General features: G+C 36.6%; 1 protein-coding gene across 1 annotated transcript in view; it reads left to right on the top strand.

The window, feature by feature from the left end:
- The window catches only part of CSMD3 (CUB and Sushi multiple domains 3), a gene marked incomplete at its 5' end in the record, with an annotated part of 538,890 nt that overhangs the window by 507,701 nt on the left and 10,705 nt on the right, over positions 1-20,484 (top strand). Inside the window, 6 exons of the mRNA XM_039386640.1 lie at positions 2,684-2,857; positions 3,119-3,192; positions 11,402-11,513; positions 12,990-13,169; positions 16,839-16,904; positions 18,924-19,082. Of these exons, the coding sequence (XP_039242574.1) occupies positions 2,684-2,857; positions 3,119-3,192; positions 11,402-11,513; positions 12,990-13,169; positions 16,839-16,904; positions 18,924-19,082 (765 nt within the window). The remainder of the gene's footprint in view (positions 1-2,683; positions 2,858-3,118; positions 3,193-11,401; positions 11,514-12,989; positions 13,170-16,838; positions 16,905-18,923; positions 19,083-20,484) is intronic.

The raw sequence follows: 20,484 nt of genomic DNA, 5'->3' as shown, positions 1-20,484 counted from the left end.
CTGCTAACTCCTGCACAAAAATCCTTTTCCCTTTCTGAAAAGGATGCATCCCATCAGGTTGAAAAACCCGAAGTTCCCCCAATGACACATCCTCAGAGTCTCACACCCACCAGTTGGGTCTGCCTATTCCTTTCGATATTCTTCCCTGCTACCAGAAGGATTGAAGAAAACACTGGCTGTCCTCCTGAACCTTCAAACAATTGCTCTAAGGCCCTGAAATCTCTTTTGATCACCCTTGGACTTCTCTTTGCTACCTCATCCCTGTGGATATGAAGAACAGCAGATACTAATTAGAGGGCTGTACCAAACTACAGAGTTTTCTTTCTAGAGAGTCCCTGACCCAGGCCCCAGAGATGCAGCATTCTTCCCTATGAGTTAGGTCTGGTCAGTATATTGGGCCCTTGGTTTCACCTCAGAAGGGAGTCACCTGTGAAAATTACCTTTCTTTTTTATTTGACAGAGGTGATCATAATGCAGAGGGTAGGCTATCTTGCCCTAGATGACCCTTCCAATCCCAGAAAGATCTTCATCTGCATCTTCAGTTATCAGTCCATCCAGTTCCAGGGCCTCATACCTGTTGTATAAGGGCACCTGGGAAGGTCAGGCAGGCTGGGAGGGGATTTGCATGCTCCCCCTAAGTAGGAATTAACCTACTTCCATTTCCCCTCATCTCTTAGGCCCCTCCTTCTGCCTGGTGATGAGACGGGAGGGGATCCTTTCTTTCTTTTGTCATAGTTGTCTGGTATGTCCATCTCAGGGATATGAGGGCACCAGTCCGTCTCCTTGTCTGATGCTCATCAGCCTGAAAACCTCCTCATGAAGCTCTGCTACCACACTGAGCAACTCTTCTACCTGGGCACATCTCCCAGAGGTGCTCTCGCTGCTGCCATCAGACACGACAGGAAACATTCTGTTAATCAGTTAAATTTCTTTTAAGAATGAAATTAGCCTAACAGTCTCAGTGTCAGAGCTCCATCGTCCTGCCTTGTTAAAGGCTCTCAGAGTCCTTGGGAAAATAGTTCCACTGGGAGTGGAAGCACTCATAGAACTTCCAGTTTGCTGCAACTTTATTTTGTTCTGTAGTCCTCTGTTCCAATATCAAAGGAAAATAGCTGTGTTTTACCATGATGTCTGGTTTCCATGGTAACCTATATAAAAGGCAGATATTCAGTAGTTATACAATAACTAGGTAAAGTTGACTGACAACTAAGTGGTGGATTTTACCTAGTTTTAGAAAAAATGAATAAATTTACGAAACCCCTATTTTTGAATGCGAGAATGGTTTTTTCCTTGAGAATTGCTACTTCATTGATGCAAAGAACTGTTTAGGGGACAATTTCAAGCCACTGTGTTAAAAATTTATGAATGTTTCATGTATTTTCAAATTAAATTTTCTAGTGAAAGCATACTACAGCCATGATCTGTCATTCATACAATGAGGTACACTGTGTGGCACTATCTCCAAATGATAGGTTCTGGTATGCTACAGATTTTTTTTTCACCAGTGTTTGTGAACTATATGGATTTCCTATAAAGTCAGTGCCTGTGGTAAGAGAAGGCGAGCAGGAGCATTTCATGTGAGCGGGTCATTTGGAAAGCTTAAAACATAGGTGACAGAGATATTAGAAATACATTTTGATGATTGTTGTTTGAGAGGTGTAATATAAATTTTGTTCATAGAAGAGAAAGATGATGCACAAAATTCCACTGTCTGTACAGCATGCCTTTTTAGAAATACGTCATTGCCCACATACAAGTTAGTTTTTTTAATGATTATTACAGTATTTTATGTTTGATATGAAATTAGACTCCACAATATTGGAATCCATAGTGTGTCAGGAAATAATATAGTCTGATGACCCAGGGTTTACCATAACTGATTTAATTTCCTGGATCAATTATTCAAAATCCAACTTCTGACAAAAATCAGTACTTTATACCGGAGAAGGCCAGTAAATTTGCCAGCAGTGCATTTACTGAGTTATGACATGATATAGGCATAGGGACTCTTTAGGTGATAGGTATAAAGTAAAAATATCAACTTAAAAATAGGTTTTTATTAGTGAAATTTACCCTGTCTAATAACAGTTTATTAGTATTTGATTTTTAAATTGTTGCAGAAGTTTCTTTAATATGTTAGTTTTTTAAATTTTATTATTGTTAGCTGTACTAACTCTCAAGTGTTGTACTTCCATACATACCAAACCTTACCTTTCAATGAAGTATGAGAAAGCAAGACTTCACTATTCCTAATTTAATTATATAAAAATGTTCAGCACCGGATAGGTGTCAGAAAGGAGGAGGGGAGGGGAGATTGAGAAAGTTTTGTATAATCTCTGATTGCTTTCTGTAGATTGGCAGATTGATGTGGTTTGGGGCAGAGGTGAATTGTGGATGTTTGGACATCAATAAACAAGTTGTCAACTTGTTTATAAATTTTCAGGTATTGACCAAGCCCACTATGAAGGCATTTTGAACAACTAGCAAACCTACTGCAATCAGACAGACTAAAGATTGGCTATCTAGTCTCTCTGAACTCCTATGAAGTGTTTCCATATTTGAGCTGTGTTTAATAAAATAAATATAAAATTTGGACTAATTGCTTGACTATGTTCAGCTAAATATTAATTTTATGTTTTTTAATAAATGACACATTCCATTTCTATCATATCTTTTTTCACAGCAAAGTTTTGTGGTGACCCTGGAGTACCTGCTCAAGGGAAAAGAGAAGGCAAAAGCTTCATCTATCAGTCAGAAGTCTCTTTCAGCTGCAATCCTCCTTTTGTTTTGGTTGGCTCCAGCACCAGGATTTGCCAAGCAGATGGCACATGGAGTGGGTCTTCTCCTCGATGTATAGGTATGGTTAAACTCATGTATTGCAATTTTTTGAAATGCTTATTATTCCTTTTCCAGATAAGGAACTCAATCTAGGAGTTTTCAGTTATTTTGAATTAACTTGGAGTTATTCTGTACTCTGTAAGAATCAAGTAACTTTATTTTTGTCTCTGTGTTGACTTATTGCATGTTGTTGAACAAGGTTAATGTTGTGATACATTCATGTATTTAATTAAAATGCTGTAATTTGTTTTGTCTTTATTGTATTGTAATTTTTTTTAAGAACCTACTCGCACAGCATGTGAAAATCCAGGAGTCCCAAGACATGGGTCACAAAACAACACATTTGGCTATCAGGTAGAGTATACTATTTTTTATTAACTTCCACAATAAAATACTTTTATACTACCTCAAAGTCTAGACGCTTCTGATTATAGGTTCAGAAACTTCTTGTGTAAGAGCTCTTTGCTGCAGTGTTGCTGTTTCCTCATTTCTAGCTGTTGGATTACACTGACCTTGTGTCCATATTAGCAATGTGCTACATGAAAAACTGGTGATCAAGTTCTGCTTGAAACCTTGAAGGCTTTCAGTATCTCCTTCAGTATCTCCTGCCATATATATAAGTACTCCCTAAAATTTATCAATTAGGCTTTTTCTGCTTAAAAATGTGTATACTGTGTGCGAAATTGCTAATGCAGATGTACTCTAAAAAGCAGAATTTTTATTTTCCTGAGAACAATTGTGTTGATACACTGTTTTTGGAACCACAAATGAATTACAGAGTCATGGAAGCTGTTGGACACCTCTGGAAACCTCCTAGTCCAACTCTCCTCAAAGTAGGATCTGCTAGAACAGGTTTATCAGGGCTGTGTCCAGGTGGTTTTGAATATTTCCAAGGATGGAGACTTGGCAGTGTGTCTGGGCAATCTATTCCAAGTTGATCACCCTTAGAGTGAAAATGAACACTTTTTTCTTAAAGAGAATTGCCTATGTTTGAATTTCTACTTATTTCCTTATTTCCTGTCACTGGGCACCACTGAAGAAAAATCTATCACTGTTGCCTGTCCTGCCCCCAGGTTTTTTTACAGACTGAATAATCCCAGATCTTTCAGCTACTCCTTGTGTTCCAGATACTCTAGTCCCTTAATCACCTTTGTGGCCCATCGCTTTACTCAATATAGTACTGTCCATGTCTTTCTGGCACTGGCAAGCCCAGCAATGGACCCAGCACTCATTTGTGTCTCACCAGGGCTGAGCAGAGAGGAAGAAGCACTTCCCTTGACCTGTTGTCAATGTTCTTCCTACTGCATCCCAGGAGGCTGTTGGCCACGTTTTCTACAAGGCTGTGTTGTGGCAAATGGTGTTTGCATATGTTTCTGTTGGAAAAAGAATTGTAAAATTGAAAATGATTTTGAACTTCTTATTTTCCGATTCGCACAAAGCAGTCATGTCAGTGAGACATTTTCATGAGTGAATGGTTTACAGATGCAAAAATGCACTCTATAATTTGCTAGGAATCTTGCAAACAAAGAGAGAGTCTATTCTATCCTGCTACATCCATGTTTGATGTCAGGGTGGAAAGCTCCAGACCTATGAGAAGGACTGGACAGAAGAGTACAGTAGCAGCTCCACAGATGTATGAGGTACCTGTCTAATAGCAGGAGAATAAAATCTGCAGATTGCTAGAAATGCAAGAAAGGGTCGAGTGAAATTTAAACAAATTTACAAAATGTAGTTAGTTTTTAAAAGCAAGGATTGTAGCTAAAGACTTTTCAAAGTTCCATGGCTAAAAATTTCTTTGGCTTATCCTTTTTGGTGGCCATTATGCAGTACTACTCCTGTTTAGTGATTGTTTTAGCAATATTTAGGTTTTCAGATTGTGCTAGATCACAATCATATACAAGTGAAAATAAAATTGTCTCAGTTTTCCCTAGGGGCTGGATTGCTGTTTCATGCCAAGATAGAATATGCAGGAATAGTCTAAGGTTAACTTCCTTTGGTTATAATACAATATTATGCTAGAGGGCAACTCTTTATTCAACTATATAACAAATAAATCATTGTAATGACCATTTTCTATGATTTTATCGTCACAGTTTCTCTTGCATATTAATGAACTTTCTCACCTTGACAAAGCTAATGCAGTCTTTCTCATTGTGTAGTTGTAGTTGTGAGTAAAAGCATCATTTACAGAGAACATGAAAATATCAGGCAAAATGTCAATTGACAAATCATTTCTAAAAGAGGTGTACCTCTTCTCAGAATGTACAACCTTGTAAATTCTAAAAAAAAATAAATTGTAAACAGCTGTAAGGTTAGTGCCTGGCATATTTAAGCTATATGAGCTATAGTCTCCTTACCTAGCCAGCAACTGCAATTTCTGGATATCTAAGTATGATTGCTTAGTTAATACAGAATGGGGTAAAAGTATCATTCATACAGATGAAGCTGTGAAACAACAGTGAAAATGATTGCTTCTAGACAAGTTATTGTCCGTAGATCCCAAAAAGAAATTGCATTATCATATATACTATAATGTTACGATTCATTTAAACCACAAAAATATTATAAATGAATTTATATTATGCTATAATTAACTTCCTGCATGAATGGGATAATAGTGACTTTTACTTTTCTCCATAGCAGAAAGGTAAAGAATAATTCTAAATTGTTCCAAAATACTAAAGATGAGATGGCTTTGATTTTCATTTGTCTGATAGATCCAATTATCTACCATTTAAAACAGCAGACCGAAAGAACTTACATTAAATTAAGCAAAATGTTGCATTTGCAATTGGCAAATGCATAATAAGGAGTTGTTATTGCTGAATATATGATAGTTTTCTGACCAGCACAGGGCGAGGAGGTTTTTGTTTTGTTTGTTTGGGGTTTTTTGTTTTTGTTTTTGGTGGGGGTTTGTTTGTTTTGGGGTTTTTTTGTTCTTTGGTTTTTTTTGGTTGTTTTTTGTTTTGTTTGGTTTGGTTTGGTTTGGTTTTGGGTTTTTTTGGGTTTTTTTGTTGTTTGTTTTGGTTTGGTTTGTTTGTTTGTTTTGACTCTCTTAAATACTTCATATTTCAACTAATATTAATAGGGTCACTTAATTGACTTAATTGTCAAGGTTTAAATTTATGTCTCTGTCCCATTTAAAAAATAAAAATAAATCAAGCTTTGAAAGTTCAGGCAAACACAACACAATTCTTGGCTTGACTTAAAGGTGTATCTAAACCTGACCTCCTGGAACCTACACTAACAAAAGCACAAATATCACCATGTCACATTTGAATGGTGTTTCAACTATTAAATGAGGATTTTGTAGAAAAAGAGGCAGCAGAATTTTGTATGGATTTTATTGTTCAGTATCGAATGCTTTGGGCAGAAGCAGATCACGTTCCTGTGTGTTCAAATGACATCAAAATACCAATTTAGTGCTCCTTGGATATGGGGCATGGCATGTAAATTAGTAGCATCACCTGCTTTAATTTTTATGAATACATACTTCTAGGATGTTAACTTCCATCTAGCATTTTTTATTTGACAGATCTACCTTAACAGTGTGTCACAATGGAGACAAAATACCTTTAGAACTCAGTGAATACTGACTTCAACTGTAATCTGGAAAATAAATTGCTCCTTGGAAAGAAACTGTTGGTTTTGAAATATTTCTTTGGCTATATTGCTAGTAACATAGAAAATTGCTTATAGCACTTTCACCATGAGCTGTTGTAACACAAGATACTACTGAACTGAAGAAGCAGTTTAGGACTGCTCAGAGCAGTCAGTCAAATATGTAAGATTTATTTCTTCTCCTATTTTTCCAATATATGTTTTTGTAGAAATTCAGCTATTTTCCCCTACATTAAGGCCTAAATTGAGCAAAAGGGCTATCTGAATTTAGAAAGGAAAATAGACACATTACAGTAGTTGTAGCCCTGTACTAGCTCTTGATTTCTATTTTATGAAATGCCATATAAAACTTGATCTGCACATGTTGAGCAACCTTGCAAATAATCTGCTTCTGTTAATGTAATGCTTATAAAATCTTCAGTGTTGATTGAATTGTAGGATAAAATTCCAAGAGAAATGCTCTACTACCACAGTATAACTGTCTCCATTAGCAGAGTTGGCACCATCACTGCATCAATGAAAATGTAATTTAAGCCTTATCAGACACCATGTAATTTTCCTGATTTCTTCTACTGCTCATGGTCCTGAGGTCTCTGGTGTCAGTGAGGTAGGTTAGTGTCACAGTCTGGAGTGCTTCACTGGCAAGAATGTGATTTTTCCTTTTTTTGCACACCACTGACACTGTAACCCCACACTATATTTCAATCTACACAATAAGATACATTTCATCTGTGTTAGATACTTCTTTTTTACTCCTGAAACCTGATTCTGTCCAGTGATCATGGGTGTGTTGTTCACAGCAATGAGTCCTCCAGGACCAAACCTGTGTTGCATCTCTTATCGTAGTCACACCTGTAGTCTTCTTCACAGCATCCTTTTGTCTCCATTTCTCAAGGGCTTTGCTATCATTCCAGCACCAGGCCTGTATTTCTCTGTACCACATCACATTAGTGGGAAATACCTCATTCTGTACATGGTAGATTCTTTTTTTACTGCTGTGAATAGCAGTAAAACTGTGGTTGTACCATACAAAGATCAAGAAAAACATAAAAACTAGTCATAGCCACCTGATCACAGTAAAATTGGGTTTTACAGCTAAATCGAGTTAAAAAAAAAAACAAGCCAAAACCAAATACAAAATTTCAAGCAGTTCAAGACACTTTCAGACAAAGGAAGCCTCTGCTTAGAAGTCTTGGTAACTCAAAACCCTATAACTAATAATGGCAATTATCTATTACTGGGCTACCAAACTATAGACATAGCAAAGACTTAATGAGGTGTGTTTTCATTCACTTAAAATGTGATGCTAAAAGTGAATGTCAGTAAAACTGACATTCCTTTAGCTTCTCAATCTTTTAACATGAATTGCTGGAGTTGAAGAAGTTTGTTAGAGTATCTTCAGAATCTCTGGTAAACTGAAATCTAAGGAAAACCTTGATTGTAGAGTAACTCAGAAGTATCTTCTATTCCTACAAGGCATATAAGAAATAATAAAGATAATAGCTTATTATTATTTTGGTAATTCTTATACATTATTATGATATTATTTGGTGAAAAAAATATCTGGGATACTTTATAACCAAATGCATGTTGATGTTTATGCATTTTCTTCTCAGATTGCTATTTCTCCTGTTCAAGAATAACAAATATATGGTCTTTGGGTTTTAGCAGAAAAAAAAGTTAGCAATGTTGATTGGGGAATATCCAAGCCATAACTGACACTACAGAAAAAACTGTGGAACAGATAGGATCAAGCGTTATACAAGGAAAATTTTTTTTTTTCGGGGACTGGATGCAAACATCGTTGCATGTAGAACAGTTCTTCCCTAACACCAGAGTACTAATGCTTCTATTCAAACTGTAGAACAAAAAATTAAAACAAATCAGAAAATCTCAAGACTGGGAATCTTTTAAGAGCATAGAATCCTGTATTGTAGTGCCACCTGGTGTCTCCGATGCAAAAATATTGCAAAACAGACTTCATGAAGTATTTTAAAATTACTTTTATTTGTTTAATAATGATTATACATAAACTACATAATTAATATAATATATTAATTATTGCAAATTTTCACTTGCAATTTTTTTCTCATTTATTCATTGTCTTGAATGACAGCAACTTTAAAACATCCCTTGGGCAACTGTTGCTTTTTTGGTGCTACTTTGAGGCTTACACATATAACGGTTGTGTTTCTTGTGAAATCATAGATTAATAAAATCATAGAATCATAGAATGATGGAATAGTTTGGGTTTGAAGGGACCTTAAAGATATTTACTTTCAGCCCACCTGCTCTGGACAGGGACACCTTTCACTAGACCAGGCTGCTCAGAGCCCCTTCCATCCTCGACTTGAACATTTCCAGGGATGGGGCAACAGCAACTTCTCTGGAAAACCTTTCCAGTGCCTCACTACCCTCACAACCAAGAATTTCCTCCTAATATCTAATATAAACCTACTCTCTTTCGATTTGAAGCCACTCCCCCTTGTCCTGTGACTTCATACTGTTGTAAAAACTCTCACCTTCTAGGCTCCCTTCAGGTACTGGAAGGCTGCAATTAGGTCATGCTGAAGCCTTCTTTTTTCCAGGCTGAATAAATGCAATTCTCTCCACCTTTCCTTGTATGAGAGATGCTCCTACACATAATCATGTTGGTGGCTCTCCTCTGAACTCATTCCAACAGGTCCATGTCTTTCTCTGCTAAGGGCTCCAGAACTGAATGCAGCACTCCAGGTGGGGTCTCACCAAAGCAGAGTAGAGGGACAGAATCACCTCCCTCGACCTGCTGCCCATGCTGCTTTTGATGTAGCCCAGGATGCAATTGGCTTCTGGGCTGTAAGTGCTCATTGCCAGCTCGTGTCCAGCCTCTCATCCGTCAGCACTCCCAAGTCCTTCTTGGAAGGGCTGCTCTTGATCTATTCATCCCTCAGCTTGTATCGGTACTGGGAGGTGCCCTGACCCAGATGCAGCATCTTTCATTTTGTCTAATAAAACCTCAAGAAATTCCTCTGGGCCCACTTCTCAGGCTTGTCCAGGTCCCTCTGGATGACATCCCATTCTTCAGGAGTGTCAATCACACCACTCAGCTTAGTGTCATCTGTAAATTTGCTGAGAGTGCACTCAATCCCTTCATCTATGTTATTAATGGAGATATTAAATAATATTGGTCCCAGTACGGACCCTTGAGGGACACCACTTGTCACTGATGTTCATTGTGACTCTGAGTCATTGACCACTACTCTCTGGAGGCAACGGTGCAATCACTTTCTTATCCATCTGAAAGTCCACTCATCGAATCCGTCTCTCTCCAATTTAGAGAGAAGGATGTTGTGGGGGACTGTGAAAAGGCCTTACAGAAGTCCAGATAAATGACATCTTTAACCCTTCTCTTTTCCACTGATGTAGTCACGTGAACACATCTTTCATAAGGCTAGTACTTTTTGTAAATAATATATTGTTGGTGGTTGTTTTAACTAAGTTCTTTACCAGAAAACAAAACAAAAAAAAGTACTCCTATACCTATTCGGTGCAACTTCTAAAACCTGTAGCATTTTACTACTTTGTGCTTAATCATGCAAGTGATTTAGCATATTTTCTTCAAAATCTTTTAAAAGTAATTACATAGTCCAGTGAGCAGAGAAAAGAGCAAAAAAAAGGAAATGAATTTTAAATCACATCCTCTGTTGATGAGCTACTATCTGTAGTTCATGGGTTATTATTAAATTTCATTCTGATGAGCAGCTTGAGTTGAAATGGAATAGCACTATAAAGTTTCAAATGAATACTTGTATCAGTGAAATGCCATTTTCCAGGACTAAACTATCATGAAAGAATCCACATTTTACCTTTGAGCATCAGTCTGAATAAAGTATTATGCATTTAAACAAAATAATGAAAAAAACCAAACCCAAACCAGAACCATAAATGGGCTGTCACAGACAGTTTAAGGTTTCAATTTCTTGTTTAAACATGAGTTGATAAATATATTAACACAGGTCACTGCAGAACAGTAGATACGTTCAGTGCACCATAATATTTGAGTTAACCACTCACAGTATGTAATAAACTGCTCTCTGAATGATATCCTTGTAATCTAATTTCCTTGCTTTTGATAAAAACTAAGTAGTATTTGCATTTTCATCAATTTTACCATGACTGGACATCCTGAACAGGTTATTCCATTTTATTTGGAATATTTATTATTTGTTCCGAAACTAAGAATTCTATTTTCCTTTTTATGTAACACATACCCATAATAAGAATAATAATTAAAAATTATTTCAGGTGAATTGCTATTATAATTGTAGTGTACTTGTGTTCCAGTTTCTATTATCTATGTGGTATAAAGAGCAGTTATTTATTATCTCCTGTCACCAAAAAACAAAATTAAAATATTATAGGAACATTATAATTTCTGAAGCAGGAGACAGTGTTGTTGACCAACCCTATCTGTTCTAATCAAATATTTCTCATTATAAGTTGTGAATGTATCAAACATTCCACAACGGGGGGGTCTAGTTCAGCAAAAGTCCTGTAGAATCTACTTCCCATTTCAGCTCTGGGAGTTCCACAGTTTGCTGCAATTTTGCCTAACTGGCTCCTCCTAGGTCCAGAGTTAGAAAGCTACCATAAACTTTGTTTCCAAAGTCACAAGACCTCAAGTGTTCCAGGCCCAAAGCAACACACCAGAGAGACCACAGAAGACAAGGGTTTGATTTTCTTCCAGAGGGGATTATCAGTTTGAGGAGAGAGTAATTTTACCGAGAATGACACATTTTTTTATTTCCTATCAAAATGCTCTTTGAAATTAGTTTACTTTCTACAGAAGGAGAATCACAACTTATCAAGTATGTGTTATGTGAAGGAGTGATGAAATTTGGAAAAAAAATCTCAACTGATAGTTCCTCATAACAATAGTACTGTGTTTTCTACTTTTCAACAGGTGGGAAATGTTGTTCAATTTCAGTGTAAAAAAGGACACCTTCTCCATGGTTCAACAACACGAACATGCCTTCCTGATCTTACATGGAGTGGAATCCAGCCAGAATGCATACGTAAGTAAATGGTAGAATTTTTTCCTATTTTTTTTTTTTTTTTAATCTAGATTTTTTAATTGCAGTAACATTGTTATGAAGTTAATTTATTCTATATGGTTTATTAATTGAAAGTTAATAGAAATTTGCATTGCTAGCTTACAACAGCTAGAAATATGATTTTGTGAGTGAATTTTTATACAATACACTATAGAAATGAAAAAAAAAAAGGGAGAAAATAAGCAGGTTTTCATCCCCAGTCAGTTTCTATCTAAGAGGGTGCAACCCTTCCAATGCACAGAGGAGGTAATGAGAACAGGACATATTGGAGAGCCCTATTCTAAATATATAGGAAAGCATATAATTAAAATCAATTCTACCAAAGAGTTTGAACTGTTTCTCAACTGAGGAGTCATGGCATTTCAAAAGGGGGAAAATGAGTTGGCAATTTTTGAATCTGAAATAGAGAGAAATCTTACTTGAGTATGGAAAGTAGCCCTTCATTTCATAGATCTTTTACACTTTGGTAAATAGTGATAGTTTACTGAATATATAACATCATGGTTAATTTTTTCAGTTCAGCTAGTCAGCTGTATTTTTTTGGAAATCATCTTACCTTATATGGTTTGACCTTATAGAATCACTTCAGTGAATGGAGAACATATCCACAGAAGAAAACAGCATTAGTATTATTTCAGTTGATGCTCATGTTAATCTTAAGCAAACAGCAAATCAGTAGCTCAGTGTGTTGAAAGGTGAACTCTGCTCTTAGAGATATTCTGTCCTTGAGATGACACATAACTGGGGGATTCTGATGGTTGTTAAATATATAAGGCTCTTCACATGAGATTAGAAATGCTAATTATTTTTTCTGCCTGATATTATAACTCACCTTCAATTTCTCCTTGACCTTTCATAGTGGTTTTCAACTGACCCATTTATTTACTGTTATTCAATGCTACACAGATATTGTGAGTGATATAAATCACACAACATGATTGCTTTTAAGTCTGGTATGATGTTTGCTGTTTCTGTTCTCATATGCAAACAATTAATTTTGTTCATGCAAGTGCATTTCAGTCAGTTCTTGGTCCCTTGGAATTGAGAGGTCCATGTTTAAGAGTGTAATTACAGGCTTATAGTGATATAGTAACTTATTCATCATCATCATCATCATGGCTGGGCTTCGCAAACGAAGATTTGGGAAGGGCTCTACCCACATTTGTTGCAGGCGCATTGGTGGCTAAAAAGGCCAATACGAGATAGACACATCCAGTTGCAAAAGGCACAGCAGAAAGACTCCTTAGATGGTATATTCTGCAAGGCACAATTCTTTCTGCGTTAATAGTAATTTATAATGTGAATTAAAATATGTTAATGTAATTTTTTATTGATTTCTTTTTACTTTGTTAATTAACTGTCAGAATAGACATAGATTATTTTTTCAGAAATATTTTTCCCATTTTGACTGAAGGATATTTTGTCTTTTCTTTGTAGCTCACAGCTGTAAACAACCAGAAACGCCAAGTCATGCTAATGTTGCAGGAATGGATCTTCCCTCACTTGGTTATACGTTGATTTACACTTGTCAGCCAGGCTTTTTCCTGGCAGGAGGTTCTGAGCACAGAGCCTGTAGGTCTGATGGCACATGGACTGGGAAAGTTCCAGTTTGTGAAGGTAAGCTCTTCTGTTTCCCACTGCACCTGTCATCTATCATATTTCGGTGATTTTCTTTACTTGCAGTTGGCATATGCAGGCCAAGAAGTTGATCGGGCCCAGTCAGCATGTTTTTATGAAACGTAGGTCCTGCTTGACTAACCAAATCTCCTTCTATGACAAAGTGACCTGCTTAGTGGTCACTCAGTACTTGATACTAGTGAGACCCCACCTTGAATAGTGTGTGTGCTTTTGGGCCCCTCACTGCAAGAGATGAAGGTGGTGAAGGGTCTGGAGCACAAGTCTTATGGGGAAAGGCTGAGGGAGCTGGGGGTGTTTATCCTGGGGAAAAGGAGGTTCAGAGGAGACCTTATTGCTCTCTACAACTACCTGGAAAGAGATTGTAGCAAGGTTGGTCTCTTTTCCAAAGTAAGAAGCAATGAGAGAAAATGGCCTAAACTTGTGTCAGGAGAGGTTTAGGCTACCCAGGGAAGAGATGGAGTCATCATTCCCAGAGGTATTCAAAAGATGTGTAGATGTGGCATTTAGGGACATGATATAGTAGAGGGCTTGATATCATCATGGCTAGGCTTCACGAACGAAGGTATGGGAAGGGCTGTACCCACATTTGCTACAAGCGCGCTGGTGGCTAAAAAGGCCAATATGAGATTGACAAATCCGGTTGCAAAAGGCACAGCAGAAAGACTCCTTAGGTGGTATTGGCAAGACACGATTCTTTCTGCATTGTCTTTTCTCCTTGAGAGTGATCCTGTGGGCGTTCTCAAAAGAAGCAGCAGTGTTATAGATGGTGTGTCTCCAGGTCTCCCGAGTGGAGGCCAGAGCAGACCAGTTGTGTTGATCAATATGGCCAAGGCTGAGATGCTGTTTCAGGGAGTCCTTGTGTCTTCTCTTTGGGGCTCCTCTCTTGCGGCAACCAGTGGCAAGTTCACCATAAAACACGATCTTAGGGAGGTGGTAGTTCTTCATCGTGGAGACGTGTCCTGCCCAATGCAGCTGTGTTCTCAGCAAAGAGGGCTTGGTAGTGTTAGGTTAACTCTAGGACTTGATGATCTTAGAGGTCTTTTCCAATTTAAATGAGTCTGTGTTTCTATACTAATATTTGAGAAGGATGCCTGAAGTCCAAGAAGATGTCTGAATCACTGTGTGAAACTAAACCATAGGGTTTAGTAGCATTTTATATTTTTATGTAAGGAACTATATGCTACTTGAAAACAAAATGTAACTACTTTGTCCTTGATGTTCCAACCTTTTGGGTTTTTTCTAATTTTTTATTACCTACTTTGTCATAGCAGGACATGAAAAACATCATAGACAATTCATGGTGAGAAAGGTGGTTTTCATATGCAATAAGAAACATCCTCGAGTATAGGAACTGTTTGGGAATTGATTTTCTGAATAATTAAAGGCCTTTTCAGATTACGGTTACCTAATGTTTCAAATGCAGTTATCCCCAGGGCTCTTACAGAGACATTCAAAGCCTCTATACACAAACACTACTACTTGGAAGGAAAATAGGAAATGAATATTTTGTATTACTAAAAAACAGGTGTCCTGGCATTGCATGCCAGGCAAGTGCTGAGGGAAAATAGAGCAGAGCATTGGGAAAGTATTAGAAAACTAGCAGCCAGGAAGCTTATTACTTGTTGAGTACTTGGAAAGTGTTATGGCAGGCTAAATGTGACTCATGGGTTGTATTTTGATCCAAGAATTTTTTGCTGATGATATTGAAAGAAGTAGCATTAGTTGTACTACCTGATAATAAGGAAACTTTTAAAAATATTAAGTAGTTGCTATGAGTGCATCTACATTATCATATAACTTAGTTTCCCAATGTCCTGAAAAAATGTTACAGAAATTAAAAATTTTTGGGATCAGAAGTCTTTATTCTTGCTCCTTAGCAGTGGATGAAGCTAAGAATGAGCAACATATTGCTAAGTGTTAACTCTAATTGGGTAAAGTAAAACATTTCTTAAATAATCTCAGTTTTGCCTATACAGAGAGGTGAAATCTCTCTGCTATGGAACAGAGAAGAGCACTGGCTCAGATTGTTCATCTCTTATTGTGAACTTCACAAAAGTAACTTGGAAATGGATGAAAAGGAATAAAGTATTTGGAGCTGAGAGCTCTAAAAGGATATTTAGGGGAATTAAACTGGAATTTGATACTTTAAATGCAAAATTGAAGTCCTACTCAGAAAATATCTTGACCTAGAAACTTAAACTTCATAGATAACTGGTTTTAGTTTTGGATTTTTATGTAACATTTGTATTTAAATTTTATTTTGTATTTAAAAATTTAAGTTCTGAACTTGACTAGAAATTTATTCAACTTGACAAGGCTGATTGACTCACCTTTTTATGCTAAAGCCCAATTGGAAAGTATGATCCAGATATTTCTAACCTAAACTTAATGTAGTCAGAAAGCAAATGCTATTGAACCGTACCCTCAAGGTCAACCACGTACAGTGAAATTCAGTAAGTTTCTTTCAAAACAGAGAAGAAAGAGAGATTAATCAATCAGTAGTAACAGTCCATGAGTGCTTTAGGTTGAATTTCAACCCCTGCCTTTGCTTATTTATGGTTTTAACATACATGATAAGAAAAGACCTTTTGAAAAAACTAAAATTTATTATCAAGAAAAATATTCTCAGTCCTTCTTGCTAAAGTTTCCTTTTTATGCAGAAAAATACTCCGCTCAGGGGAAAAGTAGTTTCCTTTCTTGTGTAGCTTTTTAGAGCATGGATCAGAGAGAAAAGGAATGGTTTCAGACCCTAGACCTAAAATACAAAATATTGAAATCACTGTTAGAGCAAGGAATTGAGCCTAGTGCTGCATGAGAGTATTTTACATTAGGAGACAGAACTATGTGTCTTCTTTATGTTCCAGTGAATCCAAATTAGTTTCAGCAAAATAAAATAGCTTCATCTACAGGAAATTAGACTGTCCTATGGCATTTATTTCATCATCTTCAGTGGTGGGAGAGTTCCTGCTCTAAGCAGAGAAGATATTAAATTCTCCAGCTTGCAGTTCTCCTATCACCTGAGCAGTTGGAGATACTGTGGACAACTTCTTTTGTTTCTTTTTTTCTGTTGTTATTCTTTAAGAAACCTTCTCTTTCAATATTAAGAGATTAAATTAAAACCCATCCATGGGTTTTCAGTCTCGAACACAAGATGTCTCACTCAGTACTATTAGAAGATAATTAAGTCCTGGAGAGAAACATGATTTGAAGCACCCTTGTTATGTGTGTCTTCACTGTTTGGTGTTACCTTGCTTCCAGTCAAAGCACTGTTCACAGTTCCTGATCTAAGTGACATAAGCGGCATTAGATGATATATTAGAAGGGATCTCACATATTGCGTGCATAGTCCAGGACTGTAAATTCTGAAACGTGGATTCTGAACTGAAACCCTGCACTATTTGACTACTGCAAATTACTTGATAGCATCCAGGTGACTGACTTAGGACAAAATGTGGGAACAGAAGAAGTCTGTGGTAAAGTGTTCCTCTGATACTAAGGCTTGATACTGACTGAAATCTCATTCATATTTGAGTTTGAAACATCATCTTATATGTTTTTTAGCAAATAAATTCCATTATGGAAATTAGTCTTCATTTCTGAGTAATGTTTTGTTACTCATTTATCTTTGTCATTCATTCTTTCTAACAGCTGGTTCCAAAATATTAGTGAAGGATCCCAGACCAGCTTTGGGAACACCAAGTCCCAAACTAAGTGGTAAGTGCTTCAAGGTGTATATATAATTTTAAACAATTTTTATAGAAAAGACAATGAGGAGCAGTTTAGTGAGATTGGACTGAGTGGCTTAGGATGAATAAAGGGTATTATATTAGGCACTAGATTAAAAAAAAATTAGTTAAATCGTTCCCCAGTGTTTGAGTTCATCTAGCTTATATGGTATAATTTGTATCTGTATACAATTTCTGTTGTGTTTCACTGTAGTTGCTGTTCTGTGTAAGATCCTATGCAATTTACCCATTCAGAAATTATCCTACTGATGCAGAAATAATTTAAAAAATGTTTCACAGTTTTTTTCACAGTCTTGCACTTCTTTTACATGTTGCTAATTTAAATTGCTTTACCTAAATATTTAGTGTTAGCTTTCAACTTGCCCTTCAAAAAAGTTCATTTTAGTTGACACAAGGTAATCTCTCAAATTATGCCTAAAGTCTCCAGTTTTAACAGATTTGCTGAAGAAGACTGTCTTTGGATGTCCTGACTAGAGAAACCTTTCTATGTCCACTGAAGAGATTTTTTGAAAAGAACAGTCTCCTTAACTAAAATTAGCCTTGATTATAAACCTATTGAATTTCTCCCAATAATGAATAAAATTTAAAAGTAGTTCCTTAGAATATGGGGACTTGGGGGGCTTTTTTTTTTGTTTTAATTTTTTGCACTACTTCAAAACCGTGTTTTTCAATGACGTAGAGCTGCATGGTAGTCATCAGTTTTGCCATTCAGAAAATATTCATTCATTTTGTGCAATCCCAATTAATTGCAAGATCAGTTTTCCTAAAAGTAGGGAAATAAATCTCAGGCAGGTCACAAATCAACAGCATCAGACCATTCGCATCATGCAATTTCTTTCCTTACAGTTTGCAGGTCCAGTATCTATATGTTTTGTCAAAAAAACATATCCATATATATATATACGCATACACAGATAAAAAACCTAGGAAAGCTCTTTTACCCTCCATGGGGAAGACAACTTGTCTTTGTGATGAAGGAAAATTGTGCCCCAGTCTTGAATTTAGAACCATTCTGAGAGAGAAAGGAGCAAATATTCTTCTGTGCATATCTGACATGAGATGCCAGTGCACACACAAACCTTTAAGCTCAGTGTGAGTTATTCCAAATAATGCGAAAGTGCTGATTTTAAATAGTGGTTGTTATAGGGCTAAATTTGCTACATTACCTTAGAAAGTGTAATAAACCCATCCTAAATCACCTTCTAGTTCATTGGTTAAATGGAATCTCATTTTAAAGATTTACATGTATCTGTTTTTGCTGGATGGGTGGCTTTTTGTTGTTTCGGTGGGGTTTTCAGTTGCTGGAATAGCATTACTTAAATTAATAATTTTACAGATTGATAATGATAAATGTGAAATGTAAAGGTATAAATTTAGCATATTTATTCTCTGCCCTGCAGAGAATAAATGGTTTTAATTTTAAATTAGAGAATTTATTTTTTTCTCCTGGTGAAGTTCATAATGTTTTTAAGCATTTGAAGACAAGGCAACATTTCTTATATAAATTTTTCATTAGAAAAAGTGACTGGGTAATAAAGAAAATGCTTATAACATTCTAGTGTCATATAAATATGCTTATGAAAATGATGATATCTAAACTGATATTAATTTCTACAAAATTCAATGCTAGCTGTATGTTCCTAGCTGTCTTTGCTGGCATAGAAAAGATTCTACATGGAGAGGAATATGAACTTCTGGTTAAAGCTGTTTGATTTTATGGAGTTGGTTTAATTTTAAAACAGGTCTATATTTGAGGAAAAAAATGAAGGTATAGTTGTGCTTGTGCTCTTCAGTACAAACACATTCTTTCATTAAAGTTCATGTCAGGTTTCTATGCTTTATATGCAAAAATTATGCCTCCTAGCCTTAAAAACAGAAAGAGCAAAGGAAAGAAAATGCTAATATTTGCCACATATTTTGTTGGATATTTGACTTTGAAAGTACTAAATATTGCAATTTGTATTGAAACATGTTTATGTCTTTATAGTTCCTGATGATGTATTTGCCCAAAATTATATATGGAAAGGATCTTACAATTACAAAAGCAAGAAACAGCCCATGACTTTGACAGTCACCAGTTTCAATGCAACTTCAGGAAGAGTAAATGCAACACTTACAAACAGCAATATGGAATTGCTGCTATCAGGTATGGCCTAAGAAATAGGAATTTCCTTTTTTTTTTTCTGCTTTATATACATTGGTTCACTGTAACTTTATGCATAACACTTAAACTTTTAACATCTTCTGGAAACTTTCTTAGCTTATCAAAGAAATTTTTATTCTATTTCAGTACCTTTTCAAAGGCAGAGATTTTCCCACCTTTTCTTTCTCTCTCCCTTTTTTTCTGTTTTAGTTTCCCAAGTTTTTATTATATTTGGAGTTAATAGTCAATAAGGAGTAAAAGAATAATCCTAATTCTCATGCTAATTCTTTAAATATTATAAATAAACTGAAATTGCTGTTCCTGAGATTTTATTATTATTAATTATAAAATTTCTCTACTGTAACCTATTAATGAGTAATTGTCAATATGATGAGATTGATATTTGTTGACCTAGAAAGTCAGAGATACCTACTGAACATGGAAAGAAAGTAGAGATGACACTTTTTAGATTATCTTTTATTTTCTCCCATCCTACCACTTGCTACTTCAGAAAAGCAACCAAAATGCACCTTGCTCCAACCTCCTTTCAGGTAGGTGAAGACAGGATATTGTCTCCCTTCAGTCTCCATTTTTTTCTAAACTAAACAACCATTCCTTCATTCTCCTCATAAGACTTGTGCTCTAGACCCTTCTCCAACTCCTTTCTCTGGACATGCTGCAGCACTTCAATGTTTGTCTTGTAGGAGCCCAAAACCGAACACAGGATTCGAGGTGCGGCCACACCAGTGCTGAGTGCAGGAGGTCAATCACTTCCCTGGTTCTGCCGGCCCCACTATTTTTTATATAAACCAGGATGCCAGGCCTTCTTGGCCGCCTGGGCACACTACTGACTCATGTTCAGCCACTGTTGACCAGCACCCCCAGGTCCTTATAAGCCTGTAGTGTTGCCTGGGATTGCTGGGACCCAAGTGCAGGCCCATTGATACAAGCTGTCCAGATCCCTCTTCAGAGCCTTCCTACCCTCCAGTAGATCAACACCTCTGCCCAAATTAGTGTCATATGGAAACTGACTGAGGGTGCTCTCGATCCCCTCGTCCAGATCATTTATAATGATATTAAACAGGACTTGCCCCAGTATTGAGTCCTGGGGAACACCAGTTGTGACCAACCACCAACTGGATGTAACTTCAATCAACACAACTCTCTGGGCTCATCCGTCCAGCAAGTCTTTTACTCTGCGTCCACCTGTCCAACCCATGAACAGTCAGTTTCTCCAGAGTAATGCTGTGGGAAATGGTGTCAAAAGCTTTACTAAAGTCCAGTTAGACAGCATCCACGGCCTTTCCTTCATCCACTGAGGCACCTTATCACAGAAGACCAGGTTAGTCAGGCAGGATCTGCCTTTCGTAAACCTATATGGCTAGGTTTATATGATACGCTGGTT

Source organism: Pipra filicauda, unplaced genomic scaffold (genome assembly GCF_003945595.2).
Source record: "Pipra filicauda isolate LSUMZ 115617 unplaced genomic scaffold, ASM394559v2 scaffold497_size843975_pilon, whole genome shotgun sequence".
NCBI classification, from domain to species: Eukaryota; Metazoa; Chordata; class Aves; order Passeriformes; family Pipridae; genus Pipra; species Pipra filicauda.
This window is presented reverse-complemented; position numbering and strand designations above follow the sequence as displayed.